This window comes from Lutra lutra, chromosome 12 (genome assembly GCF_902655055.1).
Source record: "Lutra lutra chromosome 12, mLutLut1.2, whole genome shotgun sequence".
Classification (NCBI taxonomy): domain Eukaryota; kingdom Metazoa; phylum Chordata; class Mammalia; order Carnivora; family Mustelidae; genus Lutra; species Lutra lutra.
The window spans coordinates 82381782-82403876 of record NC_062289.1 but is presented as its reverse complement, the minus strand read 5'-3'; the positions used below and the strand labels follow the sequence as shown (position 1 = coordinate 82403876).

At 55.6% G+C, this 22095-nt stretch overlaps 1 protein-coding gene across 2 annotated transcripts in view; it reads left to right on the top strand.

Moving 5' to 3' along the window:
• Window positions 1-22095, top strand: part of AACS (acetoacetyl-CoA synthetase) — a 53887-nt gene that overhangs the window by 11091 nt on the left and 20701 nt on the right. For both annotated transcript variants that reach the window (XM_047697457.1, XM_047697456.1), the window contains exons 4-9: window positions 3978-4091; window positions 6875-6972; window positions 10597-10711; window positions 10881-10962; window positions 14212-14359; window positions 19667-19747. In XM_047697457.1, the coding sequence (XP_047553413.1) occupies window positions 3978-4091; window positions 6875-6972; window positions 10597-10711; window positions 10881-10962; window positions 14212-14359; window positions 19667-19747 (638 nt within the window). The remainder of the gene's footprint in view (window positions 1-3977; window positions 4092-6874; window positions 6973-10596; window positions 10712-10880; window positions 10963-14211; window positions 14360-19666; window positions 19748-22095) is intronic.

The following is a 22095-nucleotide window of genomic DNA, read 5'->3' as shown; positions in this document are numbered from 1 at the left end:
CTTGGGGCTGGGGACGCTACACCAGGCCTGCGTCTCTCCCTTGCTCTTCAAGGAGGTGTTTGCCTGTCCGTCCATCCATTCACTCACTTGCTCCCAGGTCTGTCTCAGATGTCTCCTTGGTGCAAGGTGCTGGGAACCTGGTGTCAAACAGAATGGCTGACCTTGTAGTGGGATGGACGATAAGAAGGAGCATGCAGATGGTCTCTGACTTAGGATCGTTCAATTTAGGACTGATGTTACGATGGTTTCACACATTCAGTAGAAACCGCACTTGGAATTTTTTTTTTTTATTATTTATTTGTTAGAGATAGAGATAGCGCACGCACAAGCAGGGGGAGCAGCAGGCAGAGGCAGAGGGAGAAGCAGGCTCCCTGTGGAGCAAGGAGCCCAATGTGGGACTCGATCCCAGGACGCTGGGATCATGACCTGAGCTGAAGGCAGCCGCTTAACCGACTGAGCCACCCAGGCGTCCCCACACTTGGAATTTTGAATCCAGGTCTAGTCGCGGGCTCACAATCCGCGGTCCTATGCTCTCCTGTGATGCTGGACAGCGGCTGCCGCTCCCCATCAACCCCACGATCACAAGGGTCCCAGACGCCCCCTACACCCTCACGGCCAAGCTGTCTGTCACTGTCAGTGCAGTAAGGAAATGACACAAGACAGTTGACACCTCCTTATAAAACAGGCTTTGTGGTGGGTGATTTTGTCCAGCGGGAGGCTCACATCGGTGCCCTGAGCACGCGGAAGGTGGGCCGGGTGAAGCTGTGGTGGCCGCCAGTTAGGTGTGTGAAATGCAGGCACATTTTGAGCTAGACCCAGTAGGCTAAGCCTTAGCTTTGTAAAATGAATGGAGGAGGATATTTACCTGGGGTTCCTTACGCCCTTGAAGTCTAATAGGAGTTGGTTTATACCAGGGTTTCAGTAGCGAGCTGTGCGTGTGACACGGGCATGCCCGCTATGTGACCCTGGTCACCACAGCACCTGGCAGGGGACCGGCTGGAGGCATTTGGGGGGGCCGCATCCTCCGGGAGGCAGAGAGTGGCAGGAGCTGGGAGAGTGACCTTCCTTCTCGTGGGATTTCAGCCACGAGAGTCATCCACGCCCTTACATGGCACATGTCAGTGGTTCTCTGCATCTTCCCAGGGTTGTCAGCCACCATCTCTGTCCAGTTCCTACAGTCTCTGTCACCTCGCCCTTCTGCAGCCCCAGAGCCCTCCGGTCTCTGTTGTCTCCACAGGTTTGCCCGTGCTGGGCATTTCCTAGAGATGGGATCCCATGTGGTCCCTTGTGTCTGGCCTCTTGCTCCGCCTCATGCTTTCAAGGTCCCGCCACCCTGTGGCAGCTGTCAGTGCTTCCTTCCTTTTTATGTCCTGGTCACGGTCCGGTGTGTGGATCTAGCGCGTTCTGTCTGCCCACGAGAGGCCCTTCAAGGGCGGTCCTGCCCCATGCATTGGGGTCCCTTGGTGAACACCGCATGGCACATGTTATAACCTGAGGGGCGGAAACGCTGGGTCTCTCATCGCTTCTCCTCCCCCGTCAGATGTACCCGCACTTTCACCTCGGGTACTACACCGGGTCCCGGTTCCTCCACCGGGAAAGTGGGGAAGGTCAGATGGGACTCTTCGGACAGACAAAACAGAACCAACGTGGAAACTGGTAATGCGAGTGACGAACCAGACCAGTCTTCTGGGCGGGCAGTGTTGGATAGACCTGGCCGAGTGTTCATGCTCTCATGCTCTCCCTCCTTGGCTGGACCCGGACCCTCTTTTCTGAAGTCCAGCTGTGTCTTGAGCCTGAGTTAGGGAGTGACTGGTCATTCCGGGCGTACGGTGGCTGTTTCACACTTCTCCCTGCGCACTCTCTCCTGCCCACCGCTGCCATTCCCTCCCCTTAAATAGGAGAACCCCTTCTTCTAATGAGCTCCCCCTTGTATTTGTAGTGGAAATAAGTGTCCTCAAGCCAGGGACCAACTTAACTTACAAATAGGGTACCTTCTCCTTCTTTTTTTAAAAAATTTTATTTATTTGACAGCTCGAGCGAGAGAGAGCACAAGCAGAGGGAGCAGTAGGCAGAGGGAGAGGGAGAAGAAGTTTCCCCACTGAGCAGGGAGCCCAATGCGGCGGCTCGATCCCAGGGTCCCTGGATCATGACCTGAGCCGAAGGCAGACGCTTAACCAACTGAGCCACCCAGGCGCCCCACAAATAGGGTGCCTTCTTCAGCTGGGTCCTAGATTGGCTTGGGGGCTTCAGGGTCACTGTGTTTCATCTTCTGCGTGTTTTCCTGATTTCCTTCCTACTCTCCCTGCTGAGTGCAGGTGCTTGGGGAGCTCTCCTTCCTGCTCGCTCAGACGTTCTCAGTAGACCCCATCCTCCCATGTTTGATCCCAGGCATGTTTGATCCCGGGTGAGGCCACGAGGTGCCGCCAAAGGAAAGCGGTTCACCTGTGTCTTCAAGCTCCAGCTAGCAGAGCTAAAGCAGTACGAGCTAAAGCAGTATGGATTAGCCCCGTCAGCATGGCTGTTTTGAGAACAGCTGCCCGCACAGCACGTTTTGTCTTTCAGCAGTGGGTTTCGGGTTGCTGGGTATCTTAATAGGATAAGAAATCACATGGGGGAATGGGACTATGGGAGAAGTAATTACAAGGCTACCCAATGAGGAGAGAAGAGGACCAGGGGTAGGCATAACTTTAAGGAAATGGGAAAAGCCAGATTTACACCAAAGAGAAATCAGGGTGTGTGGAAGAGTGATGCTTCGTGTTATAGAATTGAACAGCAGTTAGCAGTCAGGAATAAAATATTTGCCTCCAAGATAGTGGTCAGAGGAGTAACGTCTTTCCACTTGAAAGTACGTTCAAATAATTTTCCCAAACCCATGCATTGTCAAGTCTTGGTTGATTTCTTCCTTCCTTCCTTCCTTCCTTCCTTTCTTTCTTTCTTTTTCTTTAAGATTTTATTTATTTTAGAGAGAGAGCAAGCATGCAAGCGGGGGCAGGGACAGAGGGAGAGGGAGAGAGGATCCTGAGCAGACTCTGTGCTGATTGTGGAGCCCCAAGTGTGGGGCTCAGTCCCAGGACCCCAAGACCACGACCTGAGCCAAAATCAAGAGTCGTGAGTTAGGGAGGTATGGTGGTCATTCCAGGTGTGCGGTGGCTTTCACACTCTTCCTCGCGTGCTCTCTCTTGCCCACTGCTGCCATTTCCTCCCTTTACATAGGAAAACCCCTTCCTTTAATGACTGAACTACCCAAGCGTCCTGATTGTACTCATTGCCTGTTGCTGTGGAACAAATTACCTGAAAACCATGGCTTAATATAACAAACCCTTAGTGTCTCATGGTTCCTGTGGGTGGCATGTTCAGAAATGGCTTGGCAGGGCGCTTCTGGCTTGGGGGCGTCTCCTGAAGTTGCACGAGGATGTTGGCAGGGGCTGTGTCATCTGAAGGATTGACCGAGGCGGGCAGCTCCACATTCAAGATGGCGCGCCCCCATGGCTGTCGGTGGGAGACCTCGGTGTCTCACCGTATGGCAGCTGGATCCCCCAGAGTGAGCTAGCTGGAAGCTGCCGTGTCTTCTGTGACCAAGCCTCAGAAGTCACTTGTCTCCAGTGTCCTACTGGTGACCTGGCTCGGGCGCTTTCCCTTCCGAGAGCATGAGCACCAAGGGCGGGTCTCCCTGGGATCATCAGGGGACCAGCCAGCACACTGTCCTGTTATGTTATTGCCGTCTGTTAGGTGGAAATTCATGTCTCGCTGTTGTCATGTGTTGTTTCTTCGACAGCAAGGCTGGTCATGCTGACCTCTTAGGCTAACTTCCACATAGACATCCTTTTTTAGGAAGTTGAGTAAACCCGTGTCTGTGTGACGTTTCCGGGCACCCATTTCTAACCCGTGTTTAAACTGTGTGAGTTTTCCTCCTTGTCTGTGACTGAGAACCTATCTTTTAGGGCTCTCTCTATAGTCTGTCTCTTTTCTCTTCCCAGGGGAAGGCAGAGAGGAAATCATGAAGGTGACATTTGAAGAGTTGAGGCAACAAGTGGCTTTGTTTGCAGCAGCAATGAGGAAAATGGGTGTGAAACAAGGAGACCGGGTGGTCGGTGAGTATTTTTGGTTCTTGTGGTTTTGCGGTGGGGAGACTGAGGTAGAGGGACTGGATTGGAAGGTTGAGGCCACTTTTTTACAAGATGGCAGATTACATGCAGCCTTGTAGGACTTCAGCAATCTGTGCTCGATGGAGGCTAGATACACAGGGAAGGTCATGGCACAGGGAGAGTGCAGGGTAGCGCAACAGAGATAGCCTGTGCAAAGGCCCTGAGGCTCATGGGCGCAGGGCACCTGCAGGGTTGACAGGAGTGTGGTGGGCTAGGTGTGCAGGGCAGGCAGCAAGGCTGGCAGGGACTGCCCTTCTGGAAGGAAGACGGGTTGGAGTCCTCAGACCTGAAAGGGAGGCCTGGCTCCTCCACCTCCATCCCCCGTCCCCCCCGCAAGTCCCTGCCTTCCTTTGTTCTCTCCTAATCTGGTGGTGAGTCATGTTTCTTACAGTTTTCTTTTCACTTTGACTTCGGGAGGACCTTTAAAGGCCTCTAAGTGAACCTGGTCTCCACGGCAAGGCACTGTAGTGAATTGAGATGTGGGTGGGTGTATCCCCAGGGGCAAGCAGCAGCAGGTAAGAAGACTAGCCTGCCTCCCCCACCCCTATGTGGTGGTGGGACTGGGGCCATGGGGCAGGGGAGGCAGCTGGGGAAGCCGCTGCTGGGCCTTTCCTCAGAGAGCTCACTGCAAATGGGCATTCAGCATGTGTTTGCATAGAGGGCGGCCTTATCATGTGTAAACAGAGGAAAGGGCTGTGCCTGTGTCTCCTCGCTTGGCAGCTGGGCCTGGGGTCCTTGCTAGGACCTGACTAGCTCCAGACAGTAGGGATGTACCAAGTGGCCTCCTGTCTTAGCCCTTGGGGGGGCCTTCCTGTGGTTGGTCCCTGTGAGCCCACGGAAAACCCGCCACCACTCTCTCCCTCTCTCTGCACACCCTGCTTTGTTTTTCTGTTCTCCTCAGAGACCACCTGAAATCTTGGGGTTATTAGTGTGCACACACGCATCTCTGTCCTCCCATACTAGAGGACTGGGGCTCTGTCTTCTGTTTGCTGCCGCGTCTCAGTGCCCAGGGAGGCAGGCGCACAGCGGGTGCGTGATGAACACGGAGTGAGCGAGTGTGGGTGCTGGGCCCGTGGTCACAGCAGGCATTGCGTGGTCGAAGGCTTAGTATCTGGGGTTCTTCTTCCAATTTAGCCTGCCCTTTTGAGGTTTAGAAAAGGATTTCAGAAGGTCCTTCTTCCAATTTTCATTAAAAAAAAAAATCTCTTTTCAAAGCAAACGTTTTCTGAGAGAAGGAGAAATGGAGAACCAGGTGTGTTGGGGAAGGTGGCTGAGAGCCCTCCGGGGAGGGCACACCTGACTCTGCAGAGTCAGGCTGGTATCTGGCGACCGGCCCTCGTGGGTGTCACAGCGTGGACACTGGACCGTAGTTCCAGGCTGGGGGCTGTGTTTCCCTGACGGCATGAGGGAGTGACCCCTGGGAAGAGGCGTGAGGGGCTCCTCACACTGCGGTGGGGCTGCCCGTGGGGGGCTTCTCTTGTCTGTAACTTGCTCATCTCCTGGCCCTTTGCCAGTCTCCACCAAGTCTGGCTGTGCAGCCTCCCAGGGCTGGGTCCCGTCTGGCCCTGGGGACTTTGCAGTTTACACACCAAGCTCAGCACATGTGGCAGGTGCTGGGCGCACCCTGCCTTCTGGGACACTCCTGTCCTGGCGGGAGTGGTCACAGCTGAGAGCAGTGGGGAGGGAAGCAAGGGGAGAGCTGAGCTCAGGGCCATGGGCGCCGGTACTGTGGGGCTTCTGTGGTCACCAGGGGACCATGGCCCCCTGTTTCCTGACGCCTTGTGCATGCTCCTTTCCTCTGGAACATTTAGGATGATCTGTTTAATGGACCACAGTCTGACTGGCCACAAAGATTCTGTTGTGGTAAAAGCCCAGCCTCCTGTCAGATGGAGGGTCTGTGGTGCTTCTCTTACAGTCTCATGACTGTCCTGCTCATCGTCTTCATTCCCTTATTGCCTCTCCTTCCCTCCCCATCTGTCCACCTGTCTGTCCATCTTTCCTTCCCTCCATCCACCTGCCAGCCAGCTCACCAGTATGAAGGCTCTGATATGCCGGGCATGGTAAAAGGTACTTGGTCAAGCAAAGAACAAAACAGGCAAAGTCGCTGCCCTCCCATGAGAACCAGATATAAAATTGCCATTTACAACTATTAGATGTAGGTGATTGTTAAGGTTAATTTGATGAGGGAGAAATAGAGTGTGCTTTGTGGGGACTGGCCAGGGAACTCGAGCCTATGGGGTGACCTTGGAGAGGGCATCTCTGAGAAAGTCTCATTTGCATTAAGAGCTGAATGATGAGTTTGCAGAGTCAGGAAGGCTGGTGGGTATGGAAGAGTGTTCAGGCAGAGGAAACAGTCTGTGCAAAGGCCCTGGGGCAGGAGGAGCTTAGAACAACTGGAGAACTGAACGAAGGCTGTGACTGAGCCCAGTGTGGGAGTCAGAGTGGAGGGAGAGGAGGCCAGGGCCGGATCCTGCAAGGGCTGGAGGGATCGCCCTGGTTAGGTTGGGTTGGAGGGGGTGACAGTAGGACATGGACAGGCTGGTGATAAGTGGTGGGGCTTTCTGAGGGGGCAATGTTCAGGCACTGGGGTGAGGTGGGGCTGGCCGTGCTCCTTGGACCAGCGAGAGCCAGCCCCTCTCCCCACTCCTGCCCTCACTCTCAGCCTTTTAGAGGTCTGCCATGTCCAGCATACCCTGAACCCAGACCTTTCTCCCTGTGCCCAATGGCAGGTTATTTACCCAACGGCGTGCATGCTGTGGAGGCCATGCTGGCCGCAGCGAGCATCGGCGCCATCTGGAGTTCCACATCCCCAGACTTCGGTGTGAACGTGAGTTGGGGTTCCCACCGATTGCCCTGGGAGTGCGGCCACTGTGGCAGAAACATTCCCATGCGATTTCTGCAGGGAAGCACTCTGCCCCTCTCTGACATCTTGGGCAGGGGTGCGGGAGGCTGTGCAGCAGGACTGGTGGGTCTGGAAGGCGACCATGTCACCATGGCCTCCCATCTCATGGCTGGTGACATGAGAACAAGAGAAGGAGCCAGAAGGAGCAGAGTCTTGTTTTTCAATCTAAAAGTGGATGAGTCTTCCTTTTTTCTAATATTACTGATGTCCTGTCCGGGTATACGGACTGCGTCAGCGTGTGTTCTGTGTGACAGATGGCTCTTGGAGATCTGGCTGGAGGGGGCTGGTCATCTGTCCACGGATCCGTGACCACAGGAGATTTTCTGTAGACAGTCGTCTGGATTTGCTCACAGAAGTTCCCCCGAGGCCTCCCTGCCATTTCTGATCTCTTACTTTGAATCTATGCTCTCTGTGCTCTGTGCGGGAGGAGGGCGGACCTCCTTCTCTCTGTGAACCCCGCAGGGACCTCGGGTACATCCAGCTGCTGGAGTGACCTAGGCAGGGGCAGGCAGCTCATGCTCAACCCCACCGTGGAGGGCAAAGCAGTGGCAGAACAGGACTTACTCAGGGCCCTAGGGACCTCTCCTGGTTGCAGAGCCTTGGGGATGAGGGGCCCTCAGGAGCCACGAGGACAGACCCCAGTTAGAGGACCCGGGGGGCATCCATGACCACCAGCCACTCTGCCCAGCGTTGGACTGCTCCGCTCTCGACACAGCCCCTGCTCCGGCGCGGGACCATGTAGCCCAGTGTCTGAAGCTTGGCCTGGCCTTGCCAACAGCGCACCCTTGGCCAGCTGTTTATTCTCCATGTCAAACGGGCCGTGGGAAGGCAGGGCCATGAATGAGTGTCGGAGGTTTGGGCCCGTGGTTGGTATACCCGTGCGGCAGGTGCAGCCACTGGCGGCATCGGAGCTCAGGGCCCTGTGGTCAGTGTGCGTCTCTGCTGCGGGGTAGGTTTCTGGGTATGAGCCTGATGCTCACATCTGCCTTGGGACTTGCTGTCCTGGCAAAGGTGGTCCCGGTACCTCTCATTTTCCCGATGCCGTGCAAAGGAGGAACAGACGTGCTTCTCTGGCACAGGGGCCTGGAGACGTGAGGCGACCTGACTCTGGGGCGAGGCCTGAGCTCTGCTGAGTTCAGGGAGGGGTGGCCGCCCCAGACCTCACCACGTGCTGTGGTTTTCCTCCTGGGGCTTACGTGTGCCTGTGCCTGCTTCGCCCCGTGGAGGACCACCCTGGGTCAGCCAGGACTGGAGCTCTCTGTGCAGCCTCCAGTGCCCCAGGCTGTCCGTGAGCCTGTGAGAGCTGCTTGGGGCCAGTGGCATCTGCACGGAGGGTCTTGGAAGGTTGGGGCCAGCCGGTCCCTGGGTACTGTTCCCTTGGACCCTTCAGCTGCCCTTGATCTGTGTTGCTCAGAAGCAGGGCCAGGCAGGCAGTGCGGCGCGGTGGTTCCTCCCTGGATTCGGGTCTGGCTTTGCTGCTTCCTGGCCGTGTCCTCAGTACACACCGGGGAGCTGGCGAGAGCCACAGAATCATGCTTCTGCATTTGCCTATCAGGGGCTAGGGGCGGCCCTGGATGCACCCACGCAGGTCGGTACGTGTTAGCCGTTATCCAGGAGGCCGATGGTCTTAAGTGGCATTGGAGCTTTTGACACAGGAAGATGTCGGGAGAGCTGTGTGTGGCCCTGGGTGGGTGAGAGGGCAGGGAGCAGGTGTGGCCCTGTCTGCAGACCCCCTGCAGAACAGAGCTCCTGGTGGTCCTGGTGGTGCAGGTGGTAGAGGGAGGACATAGGCAAGCGTCTGGCCACCTCCCTCCCGGCTCTTCTCGCGGATCACCGTCCACTCTGCGGGTGCTGGCGTGCACTAGATGGCAGTGTGGCCCCCTCTCTCCGCAGCCTTCAGCATGCCTGGGTCTGGGGAGTTTCTCTGGCCTGCTGGCCAGCGTCTCAGGAGACAGCGCTCCCTGGTTTCCTGTCCTGGGGCCAGTCTTCCCTAGTGCAGGCGGCGTCACCGCTAAGCGTCCCAGCCTGCAGGCCCAGCTGTGTCCCCGGCTGGTGGGAACACTGGGCCGCTCACTTCAGCTGGTGCGGCCATCTTGAGGACACAGAGCCACTCTGGGGTGTGCAGGCTGAACGTGTGGGTGCCCGTAGCAAACCAGAGTGGGGCCTGGCATGCGGCCCTTGGTGCGTGGTAAGGGATTTTTATGGGCAAAAAGTTTTTTCCCAGAGAAACCAGCAACCCTCAGCCCATCTTAGAATCCTGGGCTTTCAGAGTACAGTTTTGCTGTCCTGCGTGTGTACATCACCACGGTGCCTTTTATCCCCCTAATGGTTTTCCTGGTGAGCCTCATGAATTTTCCACAAAACCCTTCCCCTTGTGTGCATGGACAAAGCGCCCGGTCTTTATGCCTCTCCCTTCTGGTTCCCACCTCCCCGGGATTTTCTTGGGGAATCCTGGCTTCACTGTTTGTGCTCTTAGAGTAACCCGGGTTTGATTGTCAGCCGCTGGCCTTGGACCGATACACAAGGGAACGGAAGGGGCGTTCTGGGCTGTGCCTTCCCAGGAGCCCTGTTTGTGGATGAAGAGGGCTCCACTGTGTTCTGAACTTGGGGGGAGACCCGGCTGGGAGTGAGTTTGCCTGTCACCCCTGGGAGAACACTCGGGTTGTGTGGAGCATGTCGTGAGGCTGCACCTGTCAGTTCCCATCAGTTCACAGCAGTCCCAGAGACCAGGTGTGACCTGCGTGGGAAGCCAGCGTTCTTCCAGAGAGAGACGTGTGCTTGGCAGGATGGCGGGTTCCACGTGTGCTGTAAACAGACACGTGGCTGCGGTGAGCCTGCTTTTTGTATTCATTTATTAAAAATATTTATTAATTTATTTTAGAGAGAGAAAGTGTGCGTGGGTGTCAGTGGGAGGAGGGGCAGAGAGGGAATCCCAAGCAGACTCCCGGCTGAGCGTGGATCCTGACACGGGGCTCGGTCGATGCCATGACCCATGAGATCGCGACCTGAGCCGAAATCACAAGTCGGATGGCGACCGCCCCAGCCAGCCAGGCACCCCGAGTCTGCCGTTTCAACAGAGCTTGTGTATTAGTATACACATTTATGGGGTCGTGCATTTCGTTACCAAGAAGCGCTATTTGGAGGATTAGAAGAGAACCAGGACGTGGAGGTGCTTTGTGGTGCGAGTTGCCTTTCTGGAAGGCGAGTTGTCTTTCCCGTGCGTGAGAGGAGCTGTGTTTGAGGCTCTTTCTGGAAGGGCCACTACTTGGCCCCCAGTTTCCCCGTCTTATAGACTTGTGTTTTGCTATTTTGGTGTGTGTGTGCACACCCTTCTGGTATTTCTATAGGTCGAGTCCTTGAAGTGACGGTCCCGTCTTCGGCGTGAGCTGTGGTTTGCTGGGCTTTCTGCGTTGGCCGCGGCTGACAGGGACGTGGGAGTCGGGCTGGCGGACGGTGCCGCTGGTCTCTCCCCCGACGTGGTCCCGTTGGTGGCTGAGGTTGTTTGCTTTGGCGTGACTGATGGCGACCACCCTTTCCTTCCATTTGCAGGGCGTCCTGGACCGCTTTTCTCAAATCCAGCCGATGCTCATCTTCTCCGTGGAGGCCGTCGTGTACAACGGCAAAGAGTACAGCCACATGGACAAGTTGCAGCAGGTGGTGAAAGGTGGGTGGCCCTCCCACGTTTCAGCTAGCAAGGCAGGGCTCAGGGTGCACCAATAAGAGGTCCCCGGGGCCCCGCGTCGGCCGTCCCTCGGTTGTGTTACACTCTGTGAGAAATACCACTGCCCATATGCCGTGGCCTGTAAGCCCGTGTTCCCCCCTCCTCCCTCCAGGACTTCCGGACTTGAAGAAGGTGGTGCTGATTCCTTACGTTGCCTTGAAAGAGAAGATAGACATTTCCAAGATTCCAAATAGGTAAGTCTACCATGTGCCGATCGCTGGTTCCGGGCAGAACCCCCCAGAAGTCCCAGTGGGTTGTCCAGTCTGTGAATCCTTTCATGGGGGGCATAGCATTGTAGAGGTGCGGGAGGTTTTGGTTAAAATCACAGTTTGTACGTGGGCACCCGAGGCCACACAGTGACTTCGCGGTGGAATGGAGAGAGCCCCAGGAGTCCTCCATCTTTTCCTCTGCTGTGACTTGAAGTGTCTGGTCAAGGCCAGCTCCCTGATGGAATGGAAATTGCCACATGTATGTGTGTGTGTGTGCGCGCACATGCGCACGTGTGTATGTGTGTGTACATGTAAACACACGCTTGTGTGTATATGTTTCCCTTGTAGGACCTTTGTCCCTATTGTTAATAGCACCTTCCTTTGTTTTTCTGACATTTATAAGCTGATGCATCACACACTTATGTACCTAATAGTATTGGGGGCAGTTTATTTTGGAAGAGGAATTCAGGAATTGGGTTGTGGTTTGGTCACAGTTGAGTTTGCCTCCAGATTCTTGGAGTTATACTCCCTTCTCCTTCCTTGAAACCATCATGGGGGGTTCCGAGGTCAGGTGTGTTTACTCCCTCTCGCCCTGTCGGGGGGACAGGGAGGAGATCACAAGGGTCTTTTTGGGGGGCAGACAACCGACATGTGGCTTGGGTTTTGTGCAGGCTGCTTTCTAGGGGTGCTGAGGAGGGACGTCTAGGTGCTATGCTCCAGGGGTTGTGGTCGTTGGGAGTCACAAGCCACACCTGCAGGGAGGGTGGAGCCATGAGCCGTGCTTCTTGTGGGGCAGGAGGTAGACAGGAGGTAGCTAGGGGCTGAGAGAAGGGCACAGGTCTAGGGGAGGTGACACCGAAGGTGACCTTGACAGATGAGCAGGGTTTGGGGACAGCTGCCGGTACTCGGATTCCGGAGGCCACAGGGTGCTGCCAGCAAAGTGACTCTTCCGTGAGGGTGGTGGTCTCAGCTCTGTGACCCCGTGTGAGGGCTCCACCTGTCTGTGCCTGGGGTCCCCATCTGTAAAATGGGGAGATAACAGCACTTTCTTCAGTAAGTGGACACCAGGCCAAGTGCATTTAGCGTAGCCCCTGGCGGTCATGATGGGCTGGGGATAGCCGCAGGCTGAGGTGTGCTCTGTCCCACCGGTATCTGCGTCAGGATGTGCAGGGCCTTACGGGCAGGCTCAGCACTTGGGTCGTCCCTGAGACTGGGCGGCTCTGACAACTGTGATGAATGACAGCCAGATGACGAGCCCCGGTCCCAGTTCCCACCCCGCACACAGCTGCCCTGCCTTTCTGTCGGGGGTCAGAATGCAGAGGCTGGGAGGAAGACCAGATGGGCTCACTGGTCCTACTGTGGCTCAGCTTTTATCCTTCTGAATGTGTTCATCAGCGGCTGATACTGAACGAGAGTATCCCGTAGAATCCCGTGAGCCACTTCATTTAGCTTGATACGATGCGAGAAGCTCCTGCCGTCCCACCCGGGGGATGGGACCCCCGTCTGGCTCATCTTTGATTGCTGGATGCCACAGATAAACTAAGAACAAGAACGTGCCCGGGCTTGGAGACCTGGGGTTGCGGGGGGGGGGGGGGGGGGGACCGCCCTTTGGGATTTTCATTTTTAGAACAGCAACAAAAGTAATTGCTATTTACTGTGATTTATAGACCCTTTGGAAGAAAAGGTTTTTCTCTGTGTGAAGTATCCGATTAGATTGGACACTTTGTGTAAATGGGGTCCGAAGGGGAGGTGGCGGTGGAATGGGCCTTCCGTTGCTGGAAAGTTCCACAGTGAATAATTTTCCTGACACTCTAGAGCAGAAGGCTTTGTTGTTTACTGCTCAGAGTTGAATTATTCTGCAGGCCCTTTTTAACCCTCTGCGCCTCCCCGACAAGACAGCCTCGTCCTTAAGGATGTCTTCCCCTGCAAGATAGCATAGTTCTTCCCTCTCGTGTGTATGCATTTGGTTTCAGAGTAATTATCCTTAGCAAATTGCTGCAGGCTGAGTTCAACGGATTCTCCCCCTTCTGGAAAGAAGGTTCCATTTGTCAAAATGGCAGGGTTTTTTTTTTTCCTCCCCCCTCCCTCTCCCTTTCAAGCCAGCGGAGAGAAAGTGCCAGGGTCCGTGTTCCTGCTCATCTCAACATAGAGAAAACACCTCTCCCACGTGGCCCTTTGGCTTCAGTGGCCCTGTTTCTGCTCATCAAACAAACCTGTTCCTTCTCTGCTGGTTTTTGGCCACCCACGTTGATGCCCTATGTCAGCTTTGGGGGTGGATTTCTTAGGTGGTAGTCAGCGGCCGGACTTAATTTTGTTTCTAGGAAGTATATTAAACAGGATGAAAATGAAAATTCAAAGCATCAATATCTGTATGATGCCGTTAAGGCAATACTTAGAAGAAATTTTAGGTGTGAGAAAAGAAAAAGATGTTAAGTCAGTGACTTAAGCAAAGCCATCTTAATAAACTAGAAAGGAAGAGCGAGTAAGATCCAAAGTAGTACACTGCATGAAGACAGTTTCCCTCTTAGAAGAGGGAAGATGCCTTACTTTGAAGCCTCCCAGCTCCTTACATTCCAGAACACTCACTTTCTCTCAATGCCTCTGAGACTGTCGCAGAATTGCTAGAACTAGCCTCGAGCAGGCAAGATCCTGGTTTGGGGCTTGGTTTCATCTCCTGCGGGACAGATATCTGTACTGAGCTGCTGTCCTCCTCGGGACACGTGATATATTTGCCTAGAAGCATCTCTGTCATGGGATCTGGTCTTTAGATCTCGGCCCCACTGTGCCACCCCGACCTTCCTGTGGAGGAGCTCAGGGATCTGGTCCTTCCCTTCCCGCCCTGCTCCTCGCAGGGATCAGCACAGCTTTCTTCCCCCGAGTTTGCCTGCAAACAGGACGTGTTCATTGTAAGTGATCTTGTGCACAGTGCGTGTTAAAGCCCTCCAGAGAGTCTCAGAAGAGACAGCCCTTGGTCTTGTCAGCATGCTAATAAAGCAGCTTGGAATTTTCACTCATTCGGTGCATTTCCCTTCAATTAGCGTGAATGAGAATTCATAGATCTGACTTTTCCCCCTCTCTCCCAGAGAGCTTCCAAACAATGTTAGTTTTCCCTGGAAATCCTACAAGGTAGCAGTAGAGGGCAGTGAGCGGCCACGTCTAGCCTGGGAAGCCTCGGCAGATGCAACCCAGCCTTCTGGAATGTTCACTGTCCGTCTCTGTGTGTTCTGCCCCCAGCGTGTTCCTGGATGATTTTCTTGCCACCGGGAAAGGTGTGCAGGCCCCGCAGCTGGAGTTCGAGCAGCTGCCCTTCAGCCACCCGCTTTTCATCATGTTCTCGTCGGGCACGACCGGGGCGCCCAAGTGCATGGTGCATTCCGCTGGGGTACGTCTCTCTACCCTCTGTCTGCTCCCCTGGGGACTCCTGGCTGGCGAAAACAGCCATCTGGGCGTGTACTCCAGACCCCCACCCGGCCAGCCTGCACCCCCTCCCCAGAGACTCCACCGTGCAGCTCCTCTGCAGGTGTGGTGGGGGAGCGTGGAGGTCTGAGACTGAGCTCGGGCACTCAGAGCTGCTGTTCCAGGCGCTGCTGTGGCACCTGTCACCCCCGGGATGGGGTGGAGGCCCTGGGGTGAGCCCCCGACTTCCACAGTGCGGCCAGGACCCCGTAGGTGCTTGTGAACGCGGTGGGGGGTGCCTGCCAGCCTTGCACGAAGAAGGCAGTGGAGCCGGGAGAGCAGCAGCTGTGAGCACCTTGAGGGTTGGGAGAGGTGCCCGTGTTGTTGCATGGGGTCATCGTGTTAGAGGCGTGGATGCGTGTGTGCTCTATGGCGTGGTCAGACAGAGCTACCCGTGGGCTGGGATGAGAACGCTGGAGAGCCTCTGGGTCATGGTATAAAGTGCCTGCAGCTGAGAGAAGCTTATGGGCCACAGTCGTTGGCTCTGGCCGCTGTCACTGAGCACCCCGGGCCACGGCATGGACGCCACAGGCCTCTCATGGTTACGGGCTGGAAGTCTGAGGCTGGGGAGGCCAGGGTTGGGTTCCGCTGAGGGCTCGCACCTTGGTTTGTGGACGGCTGCCTTCTCCCCGTGCCCTCACCTCGTCTTCCCTCCATGCGCATGCTTGGGCTCGCGCGTTTTGTCCCAATTCCCTCTTCCCGTAAGGACATCAGTCAGATTAGATTAGGACCCACCTTCTGGGCTCCTTGACTTTGTCACCTCTTTTAACGAGGCCACATTCTGAGGTCCTGGGCCTCGGGCTCAGCGTACAACTTCAGGGACCCCCAGTTCAGCCCCCAGCACAGTCCTTGTTTCCCTGAGTATTTCATCAGGAGGCCGGCTTTACAGAGGCCCCTGCAATAATGCTTTGCTACTAAGCCTGAGATTCTGTCCCTGTCAATCAGCGAAGTGAACCTTTTATGCTTGAAACAGCCGCGACCTGTAGGGAAGCTGCAGGAAGAGCTCGGTGGGCTCACGGTGCGGCCGCCCGACTCCGCCAGCCTCTGTGCGCTCGGCATCTGCTCCCAGCGCTTTCTGAAAGCTGCTTCTGTGTGGTCGCTGTCTCTGTGTGCGAGCACACACACACGACACACACAGACACACGCATAGACACACAGACACACGCACACAGACACAAATAGACACACACATAGACACACACAGACACACACAGATATAGACACATAGAGACAGAGACATAGACACACATACACACATACACATACAGACACACACGGATACACAGCGGACACACAGGCACACATGGACACAGACACACAGACACACAGACACAGACACAGATGCACAGACACACACATATAGGCACACAGGCACACACACACAGATAAAGACACACCCACACACGGACACACAGAGATACCCCCACACACACATAGACACACACACACACATAGACACACACATACACACACATAGACACACACACACACACACACACACACACACACACACACTTTTGCTCTTTGCCGCCCCCCACCCCGAGCATGAGTTGCAGAGTCTGGCCGTTCACCCTGAGTCCTTGAGCACGCGTCTCCAGGCCGCAAGCACGCTCCCGCACAGAGCCCTCGTCGGGTCGCTGTGTTCAGGAAGTCGGGCATCCGTGGGATGCTGTCATGTGACGTGCGGCCCTGTCCATGTGCTCCGCTCCCTCTGGGGCCTGCGCTCTGGAGCGGCCCTCACCTGCCTTCCCCCGTCAGGACACCTGCGTCCTGGGGTGCAGCTGCTGGTCTTGCGGCGGCAGGTGCCTCCCACTGCTTAGGGCTGGGCGTCGCCTCCTGGAAGCCGTGATGTGTCTTTCTCCGGACGTCATTCAGGAGGCGCTGCTGTCTGCGCACTGCGTCCTTGGCGTCTAACCAGGTCATCTTCGGAGGTACCATTCCTGGTGCGTTTGGTGCTTTTCTACGACCGGCTCCTCCTGGCCTCCTCCTGTCGGCCTACACCGCTCCTGGCCTTGACAGGGAAGCTTCTTTCTGACTCAGGCACAGTCCCCCTGGAGCTCCAATGTCTCCTGGGCCGGCCTCGGGAGCCAGCCCCCTCCCCGGGCTCTGCGCCTCCCGGCACGCCTTCCAAATGCCCCGGCTTCTGGCCTGGCTGCTCTGCAGCTCTCCCCAGACCCGCTTTCCTACTTCTCCCTCAGGTAGCTGAGCCTGGAGGGAGGAGAAAAACCCGCAGGCTCTGGGTCACACCTGGTCACAGCCTTCTCTCCTGCTCGGAAGAAGGGGATTATCCGAGAGGAGAAAGCTGTTCACAGACGGCTTTCTGCCTATTGCTGGAGATGATGGTGGCATTTGAAAATCAAATATGATGTTTCTCTTATTCTAGTTGACTTCGCTTTTACAGATGTTCCCTCTGCCTAGAAGCAGTCTGAATCCCTTCCATAAAAAGGGGACATTTACATCTGAATCATTTTAAAGCCTTACACAGCTTTTCCCAGAGCACTTCCATCAGAATGGGGAAAGGAGTCAGCACGGTTCCCTTATTACCTGGCTCTGGATTCGCTGCGGGTCTGATCCCAGCTGACACAGAGCTGACAGATACACCAGGAGCCAGTGGGTGACTTCTCTGGAAGCCACAGGGCAGGAGGGAGGGGGATGTCGGGGCGAAGCCTTTACTTCTGCCCATAACACTGGCCAGGCTGAGGCGAGTTGCCCTTTTGCAGGAGTGAGTTGACCTTGTTCAAACCATCCTGTTTTATGAAATCACGTTGGGTGTGTTCAGAGTCCAAGATGTCATTTGCTATGGTGGCTGGAATCACATTTTCCCCAGGGAGGGGAGCTCTGGTCCGCCTGGTCACAGGCCCGTTAACGAGCTATAGAGAGGAGCGTTTTTAGAAACCTTGTAGACAAGGGTGGGATATGTGTGGCTAAACAACAGACATTTTAGGAAAAAACTGAAATGTCTAACTACACTTTTATTTTTAGTGCTTTTTGCAGAGCGAATGTCACTTTTTTAGGCAAGGAACATAAAAATGTATTAGATATAATGTGGCTTGCTCATAAAATCATCATTCCTGGTATATTTGGAGTATGGAAAAGTCAGGAAAAATCATATTTATTCTGTCTTCCCTGTGCTCTTGCCTCTCCAGAGAAGTGACTAAGCATCTTGCCTGTTCTGCTCAAGAGTTCCCTCGATAGGAACCTTGGAGACAGTGGGACGGAGGGCCACAGCGGGGACAGAGGGCTGGCCCCCAGCTTTACTGGGGCTGCTGTTCCTCGTTTGTAGGCTTGTGTTTTCCGAGTCGACAAGAGGTCTCAGAAAGCAGCTTCCCTCTTCTTTCTATGAAATTAAATTCCTCTTTTTGCTTGAGATGCACAAAGTCACGTTGCTCATACTTCCTTCCCCTCAGACTCAGCCATAAATACTTAAAAATTAAGAGCAAAACTACGGCTGTGAATTACGGTTCATTCATTCTCTTGAGAGAGAAGCCAAGCCTGGCTTGTTTTGTGCCGTCCTAGAGGAGGAGGAGAAGGCGCAGGCGGACAGATGTAGGGTTATAAATAGGCCAGGCTCGAAGCAGACTGCACCGATGAAGACACAAGTCTAAACTGAATGACGATTTTAAGTAAGAATCCGGGAGGGGGCTTTGCCGCGGGCTCCTGTTCCGGGAGCCCCTGGCCCTGTCGGTGGATGTGGCGTGTGGATGTTTTATGTTCACTCAAGGAGTTCCTGAAGTCATTGTCCCCAAGCAGGTGCCCCTGCCCCCCCGCCCCCCCCGCACTCCGAGGCAGAGTGCTGTGTTTTGCGACTTTGCACCGAAGTGTGTGACCCACTCAGGGGGTCCGGGGGAGCTGTTCCCGACCCCTCTGATGCATGCTCCATAAAGCCACCAGAGACCTGGCGTCTGCATGTGCCTTGGGGACCTTCAGAAAGGTCCTGCATGCCCCCCCGAAGCCTCTGTCTGCCCGGCCCCCAAGTGGCTGTGGTCCCTGCTGCTGCTCGCGGGCCTGGTGGTGGCCTCTGTCCTGGATGTGCTCTGGAGCAGGAGCTCTGGCTCTTGAGTTGGAGACTTCTCTGGGTAGGGTTGTTTCCACTGAGCTTTCAAAGGGATCCTCTGCCTTTCAAGCCTTGCTGGCTTGTTTTCATTTCTCTTGGGTACAAAGAGAATCAGTTGTAAAGGCTGCTTGTGATACGTAGGTCCTTGCTTCATCCATCCATGTGATACGTGAGTCCTTCATCCATCCATGATAGGCCCTAAACAAGGGGACCTGTTGCCACCAGCCAGGTGCTCCCATCTGTGGAAGTGTGGCGGCCGGCCCTGTGCAGGGGCCTGTGAGGGGCAGTGCCTCGTGTAGCCTCGGGATCCTGCATGAGATCCATGCACAGATGGGAGCACCAAGGCCAGGGGATGCTAAGTGGCTGGCGTGGGGACCCTTGCTGTGCCCTCCACACAGTGCTTGGAGGTGGAGTGCTCCCTCCCCGCTGGAGCTGCAGACAGGACGAGTTCAACAGGAGGGGTGTGGGTGGTGGAGTATTACAGAGCTGAAAATAAAACACGAGGGCGCTCTCAGGGCCGGATAGAGGGCTCCGAGGTGTGGTGTGCGGAGAAGGCAAAGTGCAGGCCATGTGTGCAGGTAAAGAAGCCAGCATAAATAAATCCAGGCTGAGAGGCCAGGAGTTTACACGGAAACACACAGGAGGTGGTTGCACAGCGGCTGGATAATTGGGGGCAGGCAGGGGCCTCATCGCCCTGTCCGCTCTGGGGCATTGGGCGTGTGCACACGGGCTGTAGAGAAACAGTGGATGGTGCTGGGGGTTGGGGTCTAACCGAACGTTTGGGCTGAAAGCAGGGTATCGTGCTGCGAGGCTTGCAGAGCCCGTGGAGGCCTGGCGGCCGCGTCCCTGCGCTGCAGGGTTCTTGTGCTGTGCTCCCGTCCTTCTGCCCCGGCCTTGACTCTGCCTCCCCGCTCCCCTCTGCCTGGGGTTAGGGTCCCACACTGTTCCGGCTGTCCGTGGTAGCTGGAGCTCGAGGCTGGCTGGAGCCGGTCGGAGACTGCTTCCTGGGTGCTCGTGGACACTCGGATCAGGGCACAGGGCACCCTGGGAGTCCTGCTTATCCACTCCAGCGTGCTCGGTATTTGGCTTCCTCCAGGAAAGGAAAGGGAGGCTGGCTTCTTCCCCAGGGCTTTGTGTTTGGGTCGTGTTTGCTCACACTGCTCTCCCACCTCTCCCCAGGGCACCCTTATCCAGCACCTGAAGGAACATATCCTTCACGGCAACATGGGCAGCGGCGACATCTTGCTGTATTACACCACGGTAAGCGGGCTTCGGGGGTTGTCGGGAGCAAGGGGACTGAGCTTTGGTCCCTTCAGGGCCTGTGCGATTCGGTCAGGGGTGTGGTGAGGGGGCATTCTCTTTCATTAGCCGGGTGGGCCCGATGGGAGCACACGGGTCCTTGGATGAGGAAGGCGGGAGGGTCAGCCTCGGAGACGGAGATGGAGTGAGGGTCAGAGTGGTGCAGGGTCACGAGCCAGAGAATGTGAGTGACTTTTTGAAGTTGGAAAAGACAAGGAGCTTCCAGAAGGAGCACAGTCCTGCCAATACCTTGAGTATGGACTTCTACCTCCAGAACGCTCACGTAATGAATTTGTGGTGTTTTAGGCCACTAAGTTTGTGGCAGTTTGTTGGAGTGGAAATAGGAAATGTATACAGATGGCGCTCTCAATTACTGTGACAGCAGGGGGTCCAGGTGTGGAGGCCAGGTTGGGCCTGAGCCTATCCTGGGGACCAGGGCTGCTCCCCATTGCAGGACTGGCCTGGGGGGCCCCCTGTCCCTGCCATAGGTATGGGCATGCAGCTCAGGCTGCCCTCACGCCAAGTCCATGCCTGCTCTTGTTGGTGCCGTCCTCCCAGAAGGAGACCGCCCCCTGCCCAGACTTAACTGTGTTTCTTTTAGAGAGAGAGAGAGCGCGCGAGCAAGAGCACGCAAATGGGGAGGGGCAGTGGGAGAGGGACAAACAGACTCCCCACTGAGCAGAGAGCCTGGTGTGGGGCTCCATCCTACAACCCTGAGATCACAACCTGAGCTGAAATCAAGCGTTGGAAGCTCAACTTACAACACCACCCGGCCACCCTCCTCACAGAAGGAGTTCTGTTCTGCCCCTAATCCTTGCCGGGCTACCTGGTGGCTGAGCCCAGGTACCCGGCTGGTCTGCCGAGCCACCTCCCTTCTCCCTGAGGTGTTTCACTAGAATCCTGGAAAGACTGCGGCTTTTGCTGAGCAAGGAGGGGGGCCCAGGAGCCAAGGGAAAGGAGACAGTACAGCGTAAGCCAGTGTTGTCTGGGTCAGACGTCCCTGGGACGTGGGGTGGATGGGGGCCTGCCTCTAGCACATTCTCCTGGTTTCGTGTGGGATACACATCATTAAACCAAAGCTCGGGTTTGAGCAGCTGGGGACATGCCTGTCCTTGTGAACTCTGTATGATGAACACATCAGACAAGTTAAAGGAAACAGTGTTTTATCCTAAGAGATGAAAACTTGAAGTTGACTTTTTCCAACTGCAAACATCAAGAGGTTTCAGAGTGAGTTAGCTCTGTTCCTTCGATAACAATTCCGTGCTGAGTTTTTTTTTTAAAAGTTTTTATTTATTTATTCGACAGACAGAGATCACAAGTAGGCAGAGAGGCAGGCAGAGAGAGAGGGGGAAGCAGGCTCCCCACTGAGCAGAGAGCCCGATGTGGGGCTCGATCCCAGGACCCTGAGATCATGATCTGAGCTGAAGGCAGAAGTTTAACCCACTGAACCACCCAGGGGCCCTCCGTGCTGAGTTTTTAGGGAAGCGGAATGTTGGAAGTGTGCTCCCCGCCCATGAGGTTGATGGCCAGGGCCCTGGCTGTGCCCTTGGGGACGGAGCCCGGGACTCCACCCACTCCCGGGAGAGAGAGTCCGAGGGCACCCTGGGTGTGTGGCTGTGCATGGGCTGCCCCATCGCTTGGCGTGTCTAGCTGAAAATCAAGGGCTTGGGCCCAGTGATTGGGGTCTCCCTCAGCTGCAGGGATGTAACCAGATCCTCTTGCCCTCCCCACGGTCAGGCCAGTGGTGCTGGGCACTGGCAGGCTCTGGGGCCCTTTTCACACAGAAAGCCCATCAGCATTGATGGAGTGTCTTTTGAATTGTGGGGAGACCTGGCAGGTGCGACGATGTCAAACTCAGCTGCCTCCCTGGGACTCGTGGTTTAAAACGCCAGGGTTTTACATTGAGGGCAAGTACGTAATAAGAGCTTAGATATGGAGTGGTTATCCCAGAGGCATTTCACTTTTCCCGAAGCATCCTGCCCAGGAGGGATGGCAGGTAGCTTTTTCCGTGGGTCATGCTGGTGCCCACAGCCGTGGCTGGCAGTGGCTGTGGGGGTCCCCATGGCTGGAGCCAGGCCTAGGCTGTGTCTTTTACTGACTGACTTTAAAAACTTCCTCGGATAGTGAGTTGGCCGGGCCACTGTGCTGCTCGGGCTGCCCCGCACTGGTTTTTTTTGTTAAGAATAATTCCTTAGTGGGTTGCCTGGGTGGCTCAGTGGGTTAAAGCCTCTGCCTTCAGTTGAGGTCATGGTCTCAGGGTCCTGGGATTGAGCCCCGCTTCAGGCTCTCTGCTCAGCGGGGAGCCTGCT